This window comes from Diospyros lotus, chromosome 9, assembly GCF_014633365.1.
Source record: "Diospyros lotus cultivar Yz01 chromosome 9, ASM1463336v1, whole genome shotgun sequence".
Taxonomy (NCBI): Eukaryota; Viridiplantae; Streptophyta; class Magnoliopsida; order Ericales; family Ebenaceae; genus Diospyros; species Diospyros lotus.
This window is the reverse complement of record NC_068346.1, coordinates 36,214,729-36,230,173: the sequence shown is the minus strand read 5'-3', so window position 1 is coordinate 36,230,173 and position 15,445 is coordinate 36,214,729. Positions and strand designations below refer to the sequence as shown.

Sequence of the window (15,445 nt, the reverse complement as noted above, 5' to 3'; positions counted from 1 at the left end):
CAATTCAAGCAATGATGAAGTATATGATCTCTAATGGCATATACATGAACTACAAGATGGAAGAAAAAGATAGAAATATATATATATATATATATTTTGTCAACGCATCATCACGAGCGTTCCTGTTCGGCCCCACGATTTCAGTAGGAGAGGTAAATTAGAGAATTCAGCAGGCAAGTTTCGACTCCTAGCACAATCGTAAACGTGAGAGCGACAAGTATTTTTTATTTTTCATGGTTGTTTCTTGCTTGTTGAATTATCTCCTGTCTAGGGTTTGAAAAAAAAAAAGTTAGAAATATTTTTTTATATTAACTTTTCTAAGACTTATGCCATTATCAGAATAAATGTTGAAAATTAAATACCCAAACGTTTTTTACTTGGAAACATCAAGAAACACACAAAAAATATATATTTTTTGAAGTTATTTTGTAATTTTAAAAATATTTTGAGGTTATTTCATAATATTAAAAAATATTATAAAGGTATTTTTAATTTAAAAATATATTTTTATTTTGCAACCACTTTAGAGATGGAGATAATTTTGTCACCAATATTTTAATGATCACGTTAGAGATAAAAGTAAGTTGTGTTGGTGTTTGTTTGAATGGATGATGAAATTTATGTTTATATTTGGTTGAATAATTATTTTTAAAATTTTTTATATTAAAAATTATATTTATAATAAATTTCTATATTATTTTATTTGCACCTTTATGTTCTCACTTTTTTTTTTAAAAGAAAATTGTTTTTCCATTTTCGTTTAATGTCGTGTTATTACAAAGTTTATATATGTATATATATATATGTCGATTAAGTTATAAAATATTAAAAATCCTTTTTATATTGAACAAAAATTGATTGACTGCCAGGAGATAGAAGCATACTGTGCCCTAACGTTTCTTCTTCCTTTTCTCAAATATACTGAGCACTGAGCAGACACTTCATTACACAATTTACACTTGGGGTTTTCCTCTCCCATTCGAGCCGGCTTTGTCCCCTTCCTTTGAGTCGCCATCTCCGTTTCCGACTTTTTGGCACAGCACATTCGCTTCGTCGCCATCTCCGACTTCCTGTGAGTCTCCATCCACCGCCGAAGACGAGCTCCGTATTGGGCTTCGTCGCCATCTCCACAGAAGACGAGCTCTGATTTCGTTTTCGTCGCCATCTCCGCAGAAGACCATCTCCGATTTCGAGTTTCAGACCACTGGCGCATCTCCATCAGCGAGCGATCTTCGTGTTCGCCATCTCCGCCGAAATCGACCTCCGATTCCGACTTGCAGACCGCCGTTCATCCTCGTCGCCATCTTCGTCCACGGTAAGCTTTCCGGCCCAACCCTATCTGGTTTTCGGTTTATCCTTCATTGGGCAATTTTTGTACTAAAAATTTATAATTAACAGAAAACTTTCACGAGTCCAACTTATTATTACAGAAAATTTAGATGTTTAGGGTTGCTTTGTGGCAATTTTTGTACTAAAAAATTATTATTACAGAAAACAACTGTCTCACATTATGCATATAATATTTTGTATAAAAATTTTGTGTGCGCGCGTGTGTGTATATATATGTGTGGGGGGCTTTTGGCTGAAAAATTATGATCATGGATAACCATGGACAATTAATCCAACTGTTTGTCACTAATTAAGCTTGATAAACAAATAATTAAGAAGCAAATCCGCTCAATGGATAGGCAGTGGCGATGCCACCCATATGCTATTTTTAATTTTGCAAAACTTAGGTAAGCCAAAAGCAGTCTTTACTATTTAGTTTGTGTAAGATTATGAGAGTTTTTGTTCACTTTTAATGGTGAAAATATTTTGGACGTGTCTTATGTAATTATATTATTATATAATTTATATGTTGATTTTATTGAATTTTTATTTTATACGTGGTAGTGAGTAACATGCATTGTTATCCTAGGACTATACGGAATTATCCGTAGATGATATATGCCTCCTCTCAACACTCTCTACTCTTCCCAACGATAATAGGAATTGAAAACAAAAACATAAGCAATCAAAACAGAATGAAAAATAAGAACAAGAAACAATCAAACCATCCAAGAAGCACAGAATTATCCTGGTTCGAACTGCAAAGTGCAATACTACATCCAGCCTTCTCTTCGAGACAAATTCACTAGAAATTGAGAGTGATTACAGCAGTACAAATGTCCCCTACTCCCTCCTGTTACAACACTCCCAAGTACAATGAAAATAACCAAAGAGATTTCCACCAGATTGCTCCAAGAATCACTTTTCTCACAATCTTGATCTCTTCTTCCGACAACACTTAGCGCACAAGAGTATGATCAATAGTCTTACAAACAAGAAAACTGAGAACTCTCTCTCCTCTTGCTACCCCTTGCCCTCTATTTATAATAGAGGAGGCTGACACACTTAGACAACTAACTAACTTAGGAAAATTACATATTAACCCCAACAAAATGTACTAATTACACTTAACCCCTAGCTGCCTAATTTCTTCAGCCGAGACTACTCCTTCACGCTCCTTCTGGTTCTGCTATCTTCTAGGACAAAACTCGAGGCAAACTTCAACATGCATTCAACAAGGAATCAACGTCGATGGCAACGACAACGTTTGGGTTTATTTTGGACGATGGTCATGCAAGCGATTGTGATATATAATGATATTAGGCGTCGCAACCGACATCTCCCAAGGGCTCCTCATATAAATTGGGATTCTGAAAGACAAATGACCCTTATGCAAATGTTTGGAATGAGTGATAGAATTTGTCATAACCTACTTAGGATGAAAATAGAGTCGTTTCATAGATTATGTGCTCGGTTACGAATATATGGATTGGTTGATAGTAGATCTATCGTAGTTGAGGAACAAGTGGCTATTTTCCTAAACACGGTCAGGCATGACGAACGTAATCGAGCTGGAAGTTTTACTTTCTTTAGATTTGGACAAACAGTGAGTTATTACTTCCATAGGGTCTTACACGCTTGTCTCAAATTGTATAGAGATGTTGTCAATAACGCTATTGTTCGCAACTCACCATACCAGAAAGAAAATGTCAAGCCCTGGCTCACATATTTTCAGGTTAGGGGTCAAAATTATTTCATTATATATTTTGTAAAGGTTCAATATTCTAAAGTAATTTTCTTAATAAAAGTATTCCTTTTTTTGTTAAAGGATGTTGTAGGGGCAATAGATGGTACACATATTGTTGCGAATGTCCCCTTAGAAGAACAAGCTAGGTATTGCAATAGAAAGCAAGTGATTTCTCAAAATGTTTTAGTAGCTTACACATTTGATATGAAATTTACATATGTGTTTGCCGGTTGGGAGGGATCGACACATGACAGTCGATTGTTAAGGAGTGCAATATTACGGCAAGGACATAATGTAACGGCCGTGGTCCACATAGCAACGTATTGTCCGGTTCAGGTAGCAACCAATCCCCGGTTTTGTCGCACTGGGATTTAATCCCAAAACGCGCGTCACTATGTAAAACACCCTCCGCACTTATATGCCCAGTTCCCCCTCTTTGCATGGTTGATGTGGGATTCGCCTAAGGTGCTTACATGCACCTGAGCGCGGTGGTGGGACAAACCTCAGCGAGGACGCTGAGTCCTTAAAGGGCGCGATGATGGGGCAAACCTCAGCGAGGACGTTGAGTCCCTAAGGGGGGGTGCGTGTAAGCACCTTAGGCGAATCCCACATCGGCCATGCAAATTGGGGGGGGGGGGGGGCTGGACATATAAGTGTGGAGGGTGTTCCACATAGTGATGGGCGTTTTGGGATTAAATCCTAGAGCGACAAAATCGGGGATTGGTTGCGACCTGAACCGGAGAATACGTTGTTATGTGGACCCTAGCCGTTATAGAATGGTATCAGAGCCGACCCCCGAGCCTCTGAGCGCGGTGGTGGGGCCAGCGTCCTCGCTGAGGTTTGCCCCATCATCGTGCTTAGAGGCGCGGGGGTCGGCTCTGATATCATTCTGTAACGGCCGGGGTCTACATAGCAACGTATTGTCCGATTCAGGTCGTAACCAATATCTGGTTTTGTCACTCTAGGATTTAATCCCAAAACGCGCATCACTATTTAGAATACGCTCCGCACTTATATGCCTAATTCCCCCCTGTCCAGCCCCTCAAATGGGCTGGAGATGAATCGGAATTTCTGGGAAATTCCGTTAGAATAGATTTAGGAAGAAAGAGAGAGATGAGAGAATAGACTTGAGAAAGAAGAGAGTTTGTATTCATTCCAAAAACTGCCTTTTTGTTGCATTCTTCCTTTATTTATTCATAGGTAGGTTAGTTAGTTCTAACCTCCTCTCCCGCCTTCCATTCTCCTTCTACTTATTACAAAAATATCCCTCAGTCCTAACAATTCCCCCCCCCCCCCCCCCATGAAATAATTCTTATCCTCAAGAATTTAGAGCAAGCTGATAGCATGGGGAAATCTTGTCAATATGTCTGGCAGGTATTCCCAAGTTGGCTGGTCTGGTGGTAGATGGGACCATCGGATCAGCACTTGCGTAATAGGGGCAGCTCCTCTATAGATCACCCTTTTGTCTACAATTGCTCGAGGTTCAATGGGCTCCTCTGATTCCTCTTCTATTCTTGGTAATACAGCAGTTGAGAATCCTTCGTCTGATGGTGGCAATGAAGCTTCATTGGCTGTTGTTCCTTCTTTAGACTTCTTTAATAACGATACGTGAAATACCGGATGAATCCTCACGTTTTCTGGTAGCTGCAACCGATAGGCCACCTCTCCTATCTTTTCCATGACTGTATAAGGTCCAAAATATTTGGGGTTGAATTTGGAGACTGTACCTTTAGTAAAAGCTAGCTGTAAAAATCGTTTAACCTTCAAAAACACTGCATCCCCCACATTGAATTGCCGCTCACTTCTGTTTTTGTTTGCATAGTGTACCATCCTGCTCTTGGCTGTTGCCAATTCCCTTTTAAGTTCCAATAATACTTCTCTCCTTTTTTGAAATATTGTTCCACATCTGCCATTGTAGCTGTGGAACTGGAAATGGCAGGAAGCAACGGTGGACAGTACCCAAACACAGCTTCAAAAGGGGTCCGTTTAATGGCTGTATGATATGTAGAATTGTACCACCATTGAGCAAGTGATAGCCAACGGTGCCAACTTTTAGGCCTAGCAAAACACAGACAGCGAAGGTAGGGTTCTAAACATTGATTGACTCTCTCTGTTTGTCCATCCGTTTCTGGATGATAAGCTGTAGATAAGTGTAAACCCACCCCCAAATTCTTGAATAATTCTTGCCAAAATTTACTGGTGAAGATCTTGTCTCTATCGGATACAATAGTCTTGGGAATTCCATGAATTTTAAACACTGAATCCAACAATAATCTGGCCACCTCCGGAGCTGTAAATGGATGTGTCAAACTCATGAAATGAGCAAATTTAGTTAAGCGATCCACAATTACCAAAATTGTATCTTTTCCCTCCGATTTTGGTAAGTCTTCTATGAAATCCATTGAGACATCCTCCCATGCTTGATCTGGAATTGGTAGTAGCTGTAATAAACCTGGTAAGGCCACTGTTCCATGCTTGCATCTTTGACATATATCACATTCCAGCACATATTTCACCACTGTTTTCTTTAATCCTGGCCAATAGAAAACTTGCCTCACCCGATAATAAGTGGCTCTTATCCCTGAATGTCTACCCACTGCTGATCCGTGCATGGCCTTCAGAATTTGTAACTTCAACTGGTCATCCTCCCCTATAACAATGCAGCCTTTGAATCTGATGAGTCCCCCAACAAGAGTATAATTATGCTGTGCATTAGGTGTTATTGCTAACTGCTGTAACAACGTTTGCAACCAAGGTGTCTGATCGTAGCTTCTCACCACCTCTTTCACCCATTTGAGAGTGACAACTGATATAGCTTGGTAAATTCCTTTTTCCTCTTTTCTGGACAGCGCATCTGCCACCAAATTCTCCTTCCCTCTTCTTTATTGAATTGTATAATCCAATCCCAAGAGTCTAGAAACGCCTTTTCGCTGTTGTTAACCTTAGGACTCTTAGATTACAACCTTAGGCGAGAAAACCCTCTTAAACACTCTCGGATGCAATGTAAATGCAAGAACATACAACTGAACAACAGAAAAGAAAATAACTGAATTTAAAAGATCAAACCAAACAGCATTAGGCGCAGATTTATCCTGGTTCAGAATGCCTTTGGCAATCCTACATCTAGCCTTCAAACACCCACCAAGAGCAGCCTTTTATTAGGATGAAACTGATCAGTACAAAGCCCAAGCTCTCTCTCAACCCTATTGCTCAAGTACAACCCTTGTTCACTCCAAGAAAACTCAAGAACACAATACACATGCCTCACTTTCTCTAGAACAAAGAATACTCACAATAGAAACAGAGAACTTGACAAGAGAGAGGAGTTATTAGACTGTTGCCTTGCCCTCTTATTTATAGAGGAGGCAGACACACTTGGGCAACTAACTAACTTAGGGAAATTACATATTAACCCCAACAAAATGTACTAATTACACTTAACCCCTAGCTGCCTAATTTCTTCAGCCAAAACTACTCTTTTATACTCCTTCCGGTTCTACTATCTTCTAGGACAAAACTCGAGGCAAACTTCAACAGCTGTAAATGAGTGTGTAATTGCTGTTGGAGTAGAAATTGAAGGCTTTCATGGTCCGTTTTAATCACAAACTGATTATTCTCTAAATAATGATGCCATTTCTCCACCGCTACCCAATACTGCTATCAGTTCTTCATCATACACACTCAAGCCTAGATGTTTAGGAGCTAGCCCTTGGCTTATGTAGGCTAAAGGTTTTCTTTCTTGCATGAGAATTGCTCCCACCCCATAATCACAGGCATCTGTTTCAACCACAAATTGTTTTGAAAAATCTGGCAGAGCTAAAACAGGGGCTTGAGTCATGGCTTGTTTAAGAATTCCGAAAGCTGCTTCAGCTTTAGGATTCCGATGAAAATTGTCCTTCCGCAACAGCTCTGTTAAAGGCCGACTAATCACTCCATAGTCTTTGATAAATTTTCGATAATATCCAGTCAAGCCTAAGAAACCCCTTAACTCCTTCACATTCTTAGGTCTCGGCCAATTCACCATTGCTTCTATTTTTTTAAGATCTGTACTTACTCCTTTAGCTGAAATGACATGGCCTAGATACTCCACCTTTTCTTGAGCAAATGTACACTTAGACATCTTGACATATAATTGATGAACTCGCAGGATCTCAAAAGTGGTTTTGAGGTGGGATAGAAGGATTTGTAGGGATGGGCTGTAAACAAGAATGTCGTCGAAGAAAACAAGTATAAATTTGCGAAGGTAGGGACTAGAAATCTGGTTCATCAATACTTGAAATGTGGCTGGTGCGTTGGTTAACCCGAAGGGCATGACAGTGAATTTATAAAGCCCTTGGTGTGTTCGGAAAGCCGTTTTAGGAATATCAATGGGTCTCATTCTAATTTGGTGATAACTAGCCCTTAGGTCTAGTTTAGAAAAAATGGCAGCACCATTGAGCTCATCTAATAAGTCTTTAATGATAGGAATAGGAAATTTATTCTTTATGGTAAGGGAATTGAGCTGTCTATAATCTATACAAAATCTCCAAGTGCCATCTTTTTTTTTGACAAGGAGGACTGGAGAAGCAAAGGGACTTTGGCTGGGTTGTATGATAGAATTGTTTAGCATGTCCTTTACTTGTTTTTCGATTGCAGTTTTCTGGGCAGGGTTATATCGGTAGGAGCGAATGTTTACAGGTTCTGTGTTGGGTTTAAGATGGATAGCATGGTCTAAAGGCCTTTGGGGTGGTAGGGTAGTTGGTTCTGGGAAGAGATCCTGGAATTCATGCAATAATAAGTGCAAGGGATCATGAGTGTTTATCATTTGAAGAAGTTGCAGTTTAGCTGTTGCTGTTTCCTTGGACTGTGGACTGTTATCTTCTTCCTCCTCATACTCCATTGCTTGAATAGAGTATAATTCTGCAATCTGCTCCCTTTTTCGGTTCATTAACTTGTGTAACCTCCTTCCCGATATTATTTTACATTCCCCTTGATCTAGGCTTCCCATCAGTGTCAGCTTTTGGCCTTCAACCTCCACTGTCACCTCCAGCTTCTTAAAATCAAATGTTAGAGGACTTACATTCTTCATCCAGTCAACCCCCAGTACGATATCACACCCCCCTAACTCCAAGACTCTTAAGTCTGCCACAAATTCCACTCCTTACATTACCCACTTAAAATTCGAACATTTATGGTTGCTGTACATTCTGTCCCCATTGGCGACCGTTACTGATAGTGGGTTGGTTCTGGTCATTTCACACTTGAGATCTTGGGCTGTTTTCTTATTTACAAAACTATGGGTGCTTCCACTATCAATCAGCACCGTTAGTCTTCGTTTTTCTACCTGCCCTTTAACTTGTATAATCTTCCTTGTAGGGCCCCCTTTTAGCGCGTGAAAGGAGATTTGTCCTCCATCATCCTCTTGTTCTTCCTCAACCTGCAGCTCTTCTTCTGTATCTTCTTCTGCCTCTTCATCATCAGAGGCTTCTATCTTTAACATCAATCTCTTACATTGGTGGCCAGGTCCATATTTTTCCCCACATTTGAAGCATAGGCCTAATTGGCGCTTCTACTCTATTGTCGTATTCTTGTTTGTTCCTATTCCATTTCCATTCTTAACGCCTCCTTGGTTTGTTCCTCCCATGCCCAGTTTGAAATTACTTCCTCCGAAAGAAATTCCTTCTCTGTTGACGGCTGACCCTCCTTACGGCCATGGCCTATTCTTCTTGAATACTACCTCCCATGTTATTTCTTGGAGACATGCTTTCTCTGCTGCTTGTCTTACCGACACTGGCCCTAGCATCTTTACTACGGATCTTAAATCGTCTCTGAGTCCGCTGATGAAACTCGACACGAAGTATGACTTAGGCAAGCTCGGATGAGTTGCTCCTATCAACGCCTTTAATTCCTCAAACCGCCTCAAATAATCTTCGACCGATCTTTGCTGTTTCAATTTGTTAAATTCTTCCACCGTGTTCGCCAAATTCCGTTCACCAAAACGACCACACAGTTCGTTGGAATATTTGGTCCACGACACCCATCCCCCTTCTGATTGCCTCCAACTTTGGTACCACGCATCCGCGGTATCATCCAGGTAGGCCGCTGCCATCGTCACTCTTTGTTCTTCTCCTATCCAGTACAATTCAAATAATCTTTCACATCGTCGTACCCACCATCGAAGATCGGAATTTCCAATCTTGGCGTTGGCGGGTGTCCCCCATCAAATCTTGACCCGGAATTCCTACCACGGTTTTCACGTTCCCATGCATACCTTTCCTCCATTTCCCTCGAGCCTCCTGGTCTCGGTAATATTCCATCGCCTCTTACGTCTGTCTCCATTCTTGGAGCAGACTCTTCTTGCGATTGGAATTGTGGCCATGTCGACATGATCGCAAACATGCGATCTATCTTTTGTCCATAAAAGTCGGCCCATTCTTGGCCCTTTTCCAACTCCCGTATACTGTCTATGGTGGCAGCTAAATCTTCCCTCTGGATTGCCATATCCTCCCTCTGGATCGCCATGTCTTCTCGTTGGGCCCTCACATCTTTATGCGTCTGGCCCATTAATCCATCAAGATTCTCCAGGCGAAGCTCCAGTTGTTTAAGGCGCGTTCCTTCCACCATGCCTTCGTGGTTGCTGAGTTGGATCTTCCGTCACTTTCTAACTGCACGCCAGAAGCCGCCGAGGAAGGCTTAGCTCTGATACCACTTGTCCAGCCCCTCAAATGGGCTGGAGATGAATCGGAATTTTTGGGAAATTCCATTAGAATAGATTTAGGAAGAGAGAAGAAAGAGATAGAGAGAGATGAGAGAATAGACTTGAGAAAGAAGAGAGTTTGTATTCATTCCAAAAACTGCCTTTCTGTTGCATTCTTCCTTTATTTATTCATAGGTAGGTTAGTTAGTTCTAACCTCCTCTCCTGCCTTCCATTCTCCTTCTACTTATTATAAAAATACCCCTCAGTCTTAACACCCCCCTTTGCATGGCCGATGTGAGATTCGCCTAAGGTGCTTACACGCACCCCCCTAGGGACTTAGCATCCTCGCTGAGGTTTGCCCCATCATTGAGCTCAGAGGCTCGGGAGTCGGCTCCGATACCATTCTGTAATGGCCGGAGTCCACATAACAACGTATTGTCCAGTTCAGGTCAACCAATCCCCGGTTTTGTCGCTCTGGGATTTAATCCCAAAATGCACGTCATTATGTAGAACACCCTCCGCACACCTATACTTGATATATCCTTTAAGGCGTGATTTGCCTTGGTGATTTTTGAGGATATTTATGTATTCTCTTTTGATAGATCCTGTACAGCCTGGGTTTATGAATTCGTTCATAAGATTTCTAGTTTTCTTTCGGTTTGAACCCAAAAATGCAAAGTACGGATTACATGTTCTGATCTGGCTCGCCAACTATTTGATAAAATGCCACAATAATTTGAATTTTCATGAAGGGGCCTGTGCTACACTTTCATTCTGGACTAAGGATTTCGGTGGCCAGCCTGGGAAATTGAAGTGTAAATCTGGGGGATACCATGAGAGGAGGAAGGAAAAATCTGAAGAGGGCAACAGAAGAAGAGACAACAACTCTTGAACAAGGCCAAGTCATCATGCAAGTTGTGTCCCTTAGAGGTTCAAACCTCATTGAGGTATCATTGGACTGTGCCCCATAAATGTTCTTCTTGCTTTATTCTTGAATTTATTTATTTATTTTTGTTTCTCATTTAGTTGAGTGTTGGTTTGAATTTTGTTACCTGTTTGTCTCTTTGTGAAAGGTCATGGATGCAAAGGGCGAGAAAGCACTAGCGTTGTTTCCAGCTAAGTTCCAAAAGAGCATGTGGATAAAGCGAGGTTTGTTGTTTAAATTAGATCATTAATACATTCTGTTTGGATGCTCTCATGGCCAGTCAGTTATCCAAACTGCTGGCCTTCAATGTTTATATGTACATGTGCTTTATGGAGTACTTGGCTAGGGCGTTTGAGGATAAAATTTATCCAATATTTCCACACCATTCTATGTTATTGCCACTTGGTTTAGGGTGATGTTTAAGTTGTTTTTTGTATGAGCAGGGAGCTTTGTTGTGGCTGACGTAAGTGGAAGAGAGGAGGCCATTGAATCTGGTAGAAAAGTGACATGTGTTGTTTCTCAAGTTCTCTTTCACGAACAAGTTCGTGTGCTCGAGAAATCTCCAGAATGGTTTGTGTTCGAAATTAATGTTCTCATTTTGGTACTTTTTTTCGTTTGGTTTGATTTTCTGTTTTCATGCTATCAAAGTTTTGGAAGTTGGGATTTATTTTGGGAACTGGAGTAAAATGTCATGGAATTAATTTTGGCCTTGAGATATTATACATTAGAAATAATATGTACTTTGAAGTACCCAACTATGTTTGGTATTCCATAAGTTAAAATATTTGTTGAAGCCAACCTTTGCATGGATTTTTAACTCAAAAAGAATAGATAAAAAGTTAATTCTTAGATTGTAGTCTTTGTAAAATTTGATTATGATAATTCTAGATTAAATTTTAGCAATTTTGTCCCTTAAAGAGATTATTATCTAATGCGGTTATAACAATTCTAGATGTTTGTTTAATGATTAGATCCCCCCCCCCCCCCCCCATACAGAGTAGAAAAAAAATGATAATGTTTCTATGAGACAAAAGGAATTCAAAGTTTTAAATTGTGAGCGATGGTGTTTGAAAGGCTGAAGTTGATTGATGTCCTTTTGGGAATTATTTTGGGAAATGAGTTGTGTGAATCACTAAAGTCTGAAGCCGGAAAATAAGAGAGCTAAGGTAGTTTGGGGGTGGGTGGGAGTGGGATTTAAAATGGGAGAAATAATTAATCTTCAAAGAAAAATTAACAGGTAGAAGGGAATGGAATGGAGAAGGACAGATAAATCAAATGTGGAGGGAAATAACTATTGTCCTGAGAAGCATGACAAAGGTAGTCCTTGGAGAGACAAATGGTAAGAGTCCTAAACCTTAAGCAGTCCTGGTGGTGAAATGAAGAGGTACAATTGAAAATTAGAAATAAGAAAACTTGCTATAATCATTATTAAATAATTGATAACCTTGTGAAAAAAATGATATCAAACTAGTGGTACAACTTACCCAAAGGAACTGTCAACTTATGTGTAACGGTCGGGGTCCACATAGCAACGTATTGTTCGGTTCAAGTCGCAACCAATCCTCGGTTTTGTCGCTCTGGGATTTAATCCCAAAACGCGTGTCGCTATGTAGAACACCCTCCACACTTATATGCTCAGTTCCCCCTCTTTGCATGGTCGATGTGGGATTCGCCTAAGGTGCTTACACGCATCCCCCCCCCCCCCCTAGGGACTCAGCATCCTTGCTGAGGTTTGCCCCACCACCGCGCTTAGAGGCTCGGAGGTCAGCTCTAATACTATTCTGTAACGGTCGGGATCCACATAGCAACGTATTGTCCGGTTCAGGTCGCAACCAATCCCCGATTTTGTCACTCTGGGATTTAATCTTAAAACGCGTGTCACTATGTAGAACACCCTCTGCACAACTATACTTGACATATTCTTTAAGTGTTATGGAATATGCTAATGGTAATGAAAAGAATACATCTACTCATTTCATTAATAAAACAACCTTGAATACAATATGGTTTGCATGTTACAAGGAAGTACAATCATATCTTATGCAACCCCATTGCTTGAACATGACAGGCAAATAAATTAGGTGGTATAAGCTTAGTTAAAGGATCTGCCACCATAGCGGTCATAGGTATATATTTCAAACAAACTTCTTTGGACTCAAATGCATCTCTCACTAAATTATATTTTATCCCAATATGCTTGGTTTTCCCATGATACTTTGGATCCTTTGTATAAGCCAAAGCTGCTTGACTATCACAACATATTGTGATAAGCTCATTCTTACAAGGCATTATACTTTGAGAAATAAAACGACAAAGGCATATTGCTTCCTATACAGCAGCAAAACTCGCCACAAACTTAGCCTCCATGGTGGATAAAGCCGTACAAGTTTGCTTCTTGCTACTTCAAGAGATAGCTCTATTGTTCAGCAGAAAAATATAACTCTATATAGATTTGCATCTATCCTTATCACCTCCCCAATCAACATCTGTGTATCCAACAAACTGTAAACTACCATCTTGGTAGCATAAACAATAATCTTTCGTACCTTTGAGGTAACGGAAGATCCTTTTAATACACTTCCAATGCTGACTTCCAGGGTTGGATTGATATTTGGCTAATAACTCAACAGCTTGACTTATATCAGGCCATGTACACATCATGGCATACATGAGGCTCCCTATAGCACTTGAGTATGGAACTTGTTTCATTTCATATTTCTCTTGAGGGTTTTGTGGACACATTGCCTCACTAATTTTGGCATTATGGGCAATCGGGGTATTCATTGGTTTAGTATCCTTCATATGAAAGTATTCAAGAATCTTATCTATATAAGTTTCTTGAGATAGAGCTAGCAACTTTGTAGCCCGATTCCTTAGAATCTGAACTCCAAGGATATATGCAGCTTCTCCCATATCTTTCATTTCAAAGGTTGATGATAACCATCTTTTGATGAATTTCAAAAACCCTTTGTTATTACTTGCTAATAGAATGTCATCTACGTATAGTGACATGACCACAAATTTGTCTTTGGAATGCAAGACATATACACAATGATCTTCATCCATCATTTGGAAACCATAGCTCAAAATTGATCTTCCCCCAAATGTATCACTTCCTCCATGAAACTACTATTAACTGCAAAAATATGTGTATTTATTATATATGTGGACACTAATAATGAAAATACATTGAATGGTGCTTTTGGGTTTTTGTATAGAGAAATGGGAAAAGCCCATTTGAGTGGAGCTTTTGGTGACATCGTGCATTGATGTATTCTACTTTGTGTCATATCAATGCAAATGTACAACACATCCATGCGTGAGTGTCACAACTGAGTGTCCAAATAGCATTTCTGTGTTTTCTTTTATATTTTGTGTGGTTACAAAAAAATGTTGTGGGTAGAGATAAAACTACGGTGTTAATGGTGGCGGGTTATGCCTAGAGCCCCGCCTGTGCTCAGCTCAGCTCATAATTAGCTGTGGAGTAGCTGATCTATTGCTGATTGGTACTAAGAAACAGAATACACACTACAATGTCCGGGCTTCCATTGTTATTGTTCTTCTTGTTTCGAGATCTCTTGTAAACCTGTTGAAGGGAAAATTTTCTTGTTTTGCTCTGTATGAAGATGGCTCTCTATTTAGTACATGAAGGTTGGATGATCTTTCCCCCCCCCCATACGAGACACAACAAATGACAATCTTAAGCTTTAATCCTACTAGGTGAAGTCAATAACGCAGATTTTACTTTCCAATCATCTCTATCCATGGCCATATCATTTTTTACTTTTGTCGGGTGTATTTTTCAGTAGACAAATTGCTTTTTGGAGCTGATTAGTTAGTTTCTTTAGCGGGCTAACTTTTAGACTGATCATGCTTAGCCCTGCCAAATGTTGCAGGCCAGAAATCTTCAAATCCCCAATCCTGGACAGTTCTAGAAGTTTCCCTGGACAAGCTTCCACCCAGGATGAGAGTGAACTTACTTCAAGTGATGAAGATGGACTCCCACCACTAGAAGCTAATATGAACAGAAGGATGCCTGTGGAGTTGCAGTCGCATACGGATTCGGATTCGGATCCAGATTCAGATTCATAAATCAAAATTTAGCAATTTCTGGACCCAATATCTTAGCAAATTTGTCAGAGGAGTGGATTAGAATCTGTATCCATATCCATTAGGGCTTTTTCCTATTTCTTGTCTTATTTATACTGTAATTTAGAAAATTGTTTCTCAACTTACAAGGGATTTTGAAGCTTCATTTTCCTCGCATTCATGTTCAGCGTTATGCTCAAAGTTATCCCATAATACTTGAGTTTTCAAATTAATTCAAGTGTGCAGGTCGGATTAAGAATATTTATGGCCCAGGGGGAGAGTCACTGTGGTGGCCTTTTAATAATATAAATAAATATTAAAAATTATTTAATTTTTACTTTGCTTGCTCTTTATATGTAAAATCATTTATTAAATTTTTGTATTTTAGAAAGTAATTTTTTTTAATTGATTATATAAACAAGAGAAAAAAATCTAAAAATAAAAGAGTTGAATAAATAAAAAAATATGAAAAGTTCACGAGTTAAGTTTTGTAAATTGAAAAGTCATCGATTTATTTTTATTTTTTTCTTTAATGTCTAGGTTAATGTGAATTCTTTAAACAAAATTTTTGCTATCTAAAAAATTATTTTATCAAATTATTCATCTAATATAATGTTATTTTATTTTTATGTTACATTATTAATTTATATCTCATTATTTATTGGTTAATATTAAAAA

The 15,445-nt window shown here is 39.4% G+C and overlaps 1 protein-coding gene across 1 annotated transcript; it reads left to right on the top strand.

Annotated features, from left to right (window-relative positions):
• The first annotated feature begins 875 nt into the window (after window positions 1-875).
• LOC127810438 (uncharacterized) lies at window positions 876-14,944 on the top strand. The gene is made up of 5 exons (XM_052349928.1): window positions 876-1,315; window positions 10,506-10,700; window positions 10,827-10,902; window positions 11,122-11,248; window positions 14,575-14,944. Exons 2-5 carry the CDS (start codon window positions 10,587-10,589, stop codon window positions 14,768-14,770), a joined length of 513 nt encoding a protein of 170 aa, XP_052205888.1. The 5' UTR covers window positions 876-1,315; window positions 10,506-10,586; the 3' UTR covers window positions 14,771-14,944.
• Window positions 14,945-15,445: the final 501 nt, after the last annotated feature.

Excerpts from the sequence above, each read along its gene's own strand:
- LOC127810438 (XM_052349928.1), top strand. The coding sequence starts at position 10,587 with ATGAGAGGAGGAAGGAAAAATCTGAAGAGGGCAACAGAAGAAGAGACA. Across the intron at positions 10,701-10,826 it reads GAGGTTCAAACCTCATTGAG|GTCATGGATGCAAAGGGCGA; the intron begins GTATCATTGGAC and ends TCTTTGTGAAAG. Across the intron at positions 11,249-14,574 it reads CTCGAGAAATCTCCAGAATG|GCCAGAAATCTTCAAATCCC; the intron begins GTTTGTGTTCGA and ends CAAATGTTGCAG.